This window comes from Coregonus clupeaformis, chromosome 10 (assembly GCF_020615455.1).
Source record: "Coregonus clupeaformis isolate EN_2021a chromosome 10, ASM2061545v1, whole genome shotgun sequence".
Classification (NCBI taxonomy): domain Eukaryota; kingdom Metazoa; phylum Chordata; class Actinopteri; order Salmoniformes; family Salmonidae; genus Coregonus; species Coregonus clupeaformis.
In genome coordinates this window covers 46,294,561-46,300,756 of record NC_059201.1, presented here as the reverse complement: position 1 = coordinate 46,300,756, position 6,196 = coordinate 46,294,561, and the positions used below count along the sequence as shown (strand labels likewise).

The following is a 6,196-nucleotide window of genomic DNA, read 5'->3' as shown; positions in this document are numbered from 1 at the left end:
TGATTCACCTAATCAAGGGCTTGGTTAGTTGACAATTTGAATCAGCCGTGGAATAGTTAAAATAGATGGAATGGCTAGGGTTCCCTGAAGAGAGGTTTGAGAACCCTTACTACACATCTGGAGAAGTCCACTATTTGACTTTATAACTATTTTTCAATAGGCAGATGGTGCTCTTAAATTCGGCCAGGGCTATCGGAGCGGAAACAAAGATCACATGCATCGTCACTTCCGTGAAACTAGATGTAAACAAAGATGGTGGATTGTGAAAATACTGCTCACACGGAAAACAAAATGAAAAAATTGGAGTTGTTGAAAATATTTTTCACAGAGAGATTAGCTGCGGCTGCAGATGAGATATTTGGGGCTGTGAAGGGTACGATAGTTGAGTACCAGACAGAAATCGTTCGTTCCAAGGAGGAGAACAATCATCTCCGAAAGCTGCTGGATATCGCTGTCCAGCGCGTTCTACTTCAAACAGGTAGCTAGTTAGCGGAATGAACGCTAGGCTACCAACCTACTTTTATTTCGCAAAATGAGGGAATTGGTTGTTGTTGAACTCCATTAGCTAATCTATAGAAAACACAATACCAGAATGTGTTTATACTTTTATTCCTAAGTATTCGAGAATATGAATAGTCTATTAGATACCGACCCTATCGTTACGCTTGTTTACATTGAGCTGCACTGGGGTGGGAACCCATTCATCGTTACATTAAGACACCTTTTACAACGGGTGGGTCTAATCCTGAATGCTGATTGGTTAAAACCGCATTCCAGCCGGTGTCTATTCCACAAATTATCACCAGCTACATCTGTGATGTTAAAATGCCTATTTACTCTAATCCATCTGACTGCACAATCCAAATAAACTTGATAAACTTGATCTCCAGTATAAAAATTATCTAGACATGATCTCACATTTCTTTTAGACTAGTATTTAGTTTTCAACAGCGGAGATTTGTATAAACCTTGCTGTCTGTATCCAACATTTGCAACATTATTTCAATATTCAAATTCAATCTCCAGATGTCCCATATTAATGAACGCGTCGGGATGAGACAGGAAGGCAGCTTTTCTCAGCCAGTCGAAATCATGAATCAGCATTATTTTTATGGATTATATACTAAAGTTATTTGATATATATATATATATATATATATATATATATATATATATATATCCATAAAAATGATGCTGATTCATGATTCAATAGAAAACAGGTAAAACGAAACAAAGTGCAGCTAGTATGCTGTCTTTCCAGCTTCAATTTGAAGTGATTGTGTTAGCTGTGTTGTTGGCTAGCTCCTCTGTGATGCTGAAATAGAATTGCCTTCACCCGACTTTCTTAATTTATTTTTCCTCTAGACTGTCATGCTATCCATCTCACCGAAGATGCATCTTCACCTGAGCAGCAGCATCGTGAGCAGGAGCGGACGCCCGGTCTAGGCCAGGAGGACCCAGAGTCCACACAGATTAAAGAGGAACAGGAGCTCAGAACCAGTCCAGAGGAAGAGCAGCTTCAAGGGCTGGAGTCTGAAACCAAAGGAGAATCCATATATACGCCTCCCTTTGTGAAAAGTTACTGTGATCAGGACCCACCTCAGCCTTCACATCTTCCCCAAACCGTGGACAACAGAGAAGGAGACTCTTTAGCTAGGACCATATCTAATAAGCAGATCAAAATAGAGAATGAAGGAGAAGGCTACAGCACATCAGAACCAACCAGTGACTTACAGCCTGTATTCACCGTGAATTCAGACTGTCTTGCAGCTCGGAGTGAAAACAGTGCCCAACCCAATATCAACAATAGAATTCAGAGAGGACTCTCAGAATATAAGGCCCCACAGCCACAGGGAACATATGAAAGAGAAAGTATAGGTCTACACATACATGTTAGAGGCCAGAACACCTCCAAGCTACCTCAACAGAGATCCCCCAATCAAGCCCAAGGCATACAGAGAGTGTATCCTTGCCGGGAGTGTGGGAAGTGCTTCAATTTCTCTTGTCAGTTAGAAGTCCACATGCGATGGCACAGCAAGGAAAGACCATTCAGCTGCTCTGTGTGCCGAAAAAGCTTCACCACCATCAGCCTGTTGAGGAGACACCACCGCATTCACACTGGAGAGAAACCCTACCGCTGTCACATCTGTGGGAAATGTTTCAATCAGTCGGCTCACCTGAACACCCACTTTAAAATTCACCCAGGGGAAAGACCACACAGCTGGAAAATGGCTCAGTCAAAACGTTAACAGCAGAGACATCTATGCTCATTCTTTTGAAATTAAGTACTTGGCACAGAAGGAGAGTAACATGTAAATCTGGGCAGTTTAACTATTGTCCTGTATTAAAAACACTAGAAGAATCAGTGATTGATGTTTGAACAAAGCATTACAATACAGTGAGGACTGGTGATGTTGTTCTTTTGTAATTACACTAGATTTTACAGGATGCAGAGGGTAGAAAATCCATCTTATTCAACCTAACTAGATGCAATCAATCAATTTATTTGAACATCCTTATCTATTTCCCCTTAGGACTTGGACCTGACTGCTGGGCTGTATGACTAGCCTATTAGGGTCTTGCCACAGTTATCCTTATCCCTAATAATAAGAAGAAGAATACATGGGACTTTAAGCACCTTTCAAAAACCCTAAGGACACTGCACACCAAAACAAAACAATACAATTAATAAAAGCTACTTAGCTTAGGCTAGGTCTGAGTAAGGGCGAGCTAAGCTTAGGGGAATGGAAGACTAAACAAGTGGGCTTGGATATTGTTTTTGAAAATGCGGGTGGCTGGGGGGGAAGAGAGTTTCAGAGTTTGGGGGCAGCGGTGCAAAATGCTTTTTTAGCAACAAGGAAATGGTGGAGCGATTTCTGCGTAGTGCATCTTTAAATGTTTTAGTAAAGAATTGGTCTGTTTCAAGTCAGGATGACTATTTGTGCAATCTTCTACCATTCAGGCTGCAGCAATATGTGTGGGTGTAGTACCATGTCAAGTGTATACTGTGGTGGCGTCTTCTGTATATAACGATCTCACTGTTACACTATTCTTACTGTTACCAAAAGTCCTACCCAATTTCATTTCCAATACAGCAAGTGAAAAAGGGTTTCCCAAAATGACATTTGTTCAAAAAACATTTGCAACATTTGTTTTATTAAACCATGACATTTTGTGCAACACAGTCAAAATAGATTTGACATAATTCAATATTTAAACAAAGAGTCTCATTCTCAAACACACACGTGGAAGGTCTTGCAGTTCAAGCAGTCACATACACATTTTCAAAACATGCCATTTTAATTAATCCAGTAACAGGTCTTTGTTAGACACACCACTCTGTGGCTCCCCACAATGTTATGCATGTTCATGCATTCATGATTGTCTACCTTTTTCAACCTAAAGCTGTGACTTCTGAGATACAATAAGTATATCATTCTAGATATCAGTTAGTACCTTTCAATCTAGTTTAAACTGACACATTTTCCCCACGCAAATCATGATTCCTCCAGTTTGTGAATCAAGCTCATATGCCTTCTAAGGGATCCCATCCGATTGAAGCGTTTGCTGCATTCATGGCACGGATGCGGTTTCTCCTCTAGGTGAGTCTTCATATGCACTGTCAGGGCTTCACTCACAGCGAAGGCCTTGCCACATTCTTCACAGTGATGCGGTTTCAACCCTGTGTGACTCGTCATATGTGTGGTCAGGGATCTCTTCACAGGGAAGCCCTTTCCACAAACATGGCAACGATGCGGCTTCTCCTTTGTGTGTGTCCTCAGGTGCATCTGCAAGCTTCCTTTTCGACTGAAATGTTTACCGCAATCTTGACACTGAAATGGTTTCTCCCCAGTATGAATGACTTGGTGTGTTTTTAAAATGAATGATGTTTGAAAGCGTTTTCCACACACAGGACACTCAAATGGTCTCTCACCGGCATGAGCCCTCACAATATGCACTTTCAGGTTCGCCTTATTAGTGAAACATTTACCACACATCTGGCAAAAAGGTTTGGCTCCGATGTGTGTTAGCAGGTGATCCAGCATGCTGTCTGTGGACTCAAAGCCATTTCCACATACACCACAGAGATGATCTTTATCCTTTGCATGCATTCGCACATGATTGATTAAATGATTTATGAAGTCAAAAGACTTTCCACACACTTTGCAAAAACACGGTGTGGCTAGTCTTTGGCGGCGTGATTTTGTACGGCATGGAAACGTTTTATTATCTTTAGAAGTGGTTTGGGTGCTGTTTGATTGTAATGGTTGTAGCCCTGATGGTAGTCCTCCACTGTCCACCCCATCATCACTTTCACTGTTTTCAGTCTGAGCTGCAGAACTGTCAGGATTTACTGCAGAGAGGGACTGAGAGTCACTGGTTGGTTCCCAGTGAGACACACCATAACACTCTTCACCAGGTTCTGTTTTGATCTCTCCCGTTGTGTTGATCGATAGTGAGCCCCTCTCTCTGTTCTCCACTATTTGAATGTGGTAAAGATGTGGCTCAGGTGGTTTCTGATTACAGTCCTTCAAAATGCAGTCTTTGCTTATTAACTCCTCCCTCTGACTGGTCCCAAACTCCTCTGGTTCCTCTTTAATCTGTGTGGGCTCTGGGTCCTCCTGGTCCAGACTGGGGCTCCACTCCTGCTCAGGGAGAACCTCTTCAGAGAGAGTGAGATGCTGTGGGTCTGGAGGGAAGAACAAAAACATAGCTAACTCGCATTTGCTGACATGCGACATACAATCGAAATATAATTAGACTATTAGTTATGCCCTGACACTTGTTTAAAAGCAATTATGTAAATGTCTTATGTGTAACATTTCCAGATGCTTATTGGTAATTTCTATTGAAATATCGCTTGATTTTTGTGACCAAATCGTTACGAAAATAAATATTTGTTTTTGTGTATGAGACTTGATGTATAGCTTTAAAAATAAAAAATGTCACTGCCATAGCAATCCTAAGTGACATTTCACATCCTAATGTGAATGGAATACATTGGTGTTTTGTTAGGCCCTTTGGAAGGCACATCAGACATAGACAGACGGAATGTGTCTTTAGTAAAATAAAATCAGTCAACTGCAAACCTGCTTTCGGTAACTGAGGATGGAAAGCGATATCGAACAGCGCTCGTAAACGATCGTTGTCCTCCTTTGAACGGGAGATTTCTTCCTGGTATTCCGTTATTGTTTTTTCCACGGCCCCAAATATTTCAGTAGCCACCGCTCTTAGCCGCTCACTGACAAATAGTTGTAACAACTGTAGTCTAGACATTTTCTTAAGAAGCAGTTGTCCTCTTATGTCCGATACAGTTAGATATATATCATACAGAGACGCGATAAGGGTTTCCTCCAATGGCAGTATATATGCTCCCTTTGAGTCAGTGACGTAGCCTTCACGACGTTGAAAGTATTTGTATTACCGCCACCTACTGTGCAGGCATGCCAGGCCTCTGCACTGTTTGTTTGTGTGATCTGATCTATGGATGAGACTGAACAACCCATTTTCTATCCATGGCCTCATTTATAAACGCTACATACGCACAAAACATGCGTGAGCTAGTTTAAGGCAAAAGTGGGAATTTATAAAAACTGAACTTGAGGTGAGAGTCCTCCCGCAAACTTTAGACCATGCATAAGCACAGTTTATATAATAATAATAATAATAATAATATGCCATTTAGCAGACGCTTTTATCCAAAGCGACTTACAGTCATGTGCGCATACATTTTTACGTATGGGTGGTCCCGGCGATCGAACCCACTACCCTGGCGTTACAATTGAGCTACAGAGGACCAGTTTCAAGTGGTTGAAGTATTGCACGTCTGAATACTGTAATGTCAAATTTCTCGAGTAGACAATATTTCATTTATAAACATAATTCATATATCATAACCATTGTAGAATACATTCCTCACCTTTTCTGGCCATGATGAGTTCATATTCCCGAAGTTGCCATACAACAAATAAGGCCTACCATGCACATCTCTCATTGTGCCTATTCGTGTTATCGTTCGCTCACTTGCTTTCTGCTTTTGTTTGACCTCTCAACATTTTTGGAATGTCTCTCCCTTTCTTTTGCTTTGTTGCATTGCTGTTCAACCCCCCCCCCATAGCTGTTCAACCCCCCATTGCTTTCAAACCCCCCATTGCTGTTCAAACCACCCATAGCTGTTCAACCCCCATTGTTGTTC

The 6,196-nt window shown here is 41.4% G+C and overlaps 2 protein-coding genes across 2 annotated transcripts; one reads left to right on the top strand and one right to left on the bottom strand.

Moving 5' to 3' along the window:
• Positions 1 to 247: 247 nt before the first annotated feature.
• On the top strand, positions 248 to 2,929 carry LOC121575393 (zinc finger protein 3-like). The gene is made up of 2 exons (XM_041888462.2): positions 248 to 478; positions 1,366 to 2,929. Exons 1-2 carry the CDS (start codon positions 253 to 255, stop codon positions 2,247 to 2,249), a joined length of 1,110 nt encoding a protein of 369 aa, XP_041744396.1. The 5' UTR covers positions 248 to 252; the 3' UTR covers positions 2,250 to 2,929.
• A 97-nt stretch (positions 2,930 to 3,026) lies between these two features.
• On the bottom strand, positions 3,027 to 5,368 carry LOC121575392 (zinc finger protein 624-like). Its single transcript, XM_041888461.2, has 2 exons — positions 5,091 to 5,368; positions 3,027 to 4,690 (listed from the first exon to the last, which is right to left on the bottom strand). Exons 1-2 carry the CDS (start codon positions 5,275 to 5,277, stop codon positions 3,498 to 3,500), a joined length of 1,380 nt encoding a protein of 459 aa, XP_041744395.1. The 5' UTR covers positions 5,278 to 5,368; the 3' UTR covers positions 3,027 to 3,497.
• Positions 5,369 to 6,196: the final 828 nt, after the last annotated feature.

Excerpts from the sequence above, each read along its gene's own strand:
- LOC121575392 (XM_041888461.2), bottom strand. The coding sequence starts at position 5,277 with ATGTCTAGACTACAGTTGTTACAACTATTTGTCAGTGAGCGGCTAAGA. Across the intron at positions 4,691-5,090 it reads TCCTCAGTTACCGAAAGCAG|ACCCACAGCATCTCACTCTC; the intron begins GTTTGCAGTTGA and ends TCTTCCCTCCAG.
- LOC121575393 (XM_041888462.2), top strand. The coding sequence starts at position 253 with ATGGTGGATTGTGAAAATACTGCTCACACGGAAAACAAAATGAAAAAA. Across the intron at positions 479-1,365 it reads GCGCGTTCTACTTCAAACAG|ACTGTCATGCTATCCATCTC; the intron begins GTAGCTAGTTAG and ends TTTTTCCTCTAG.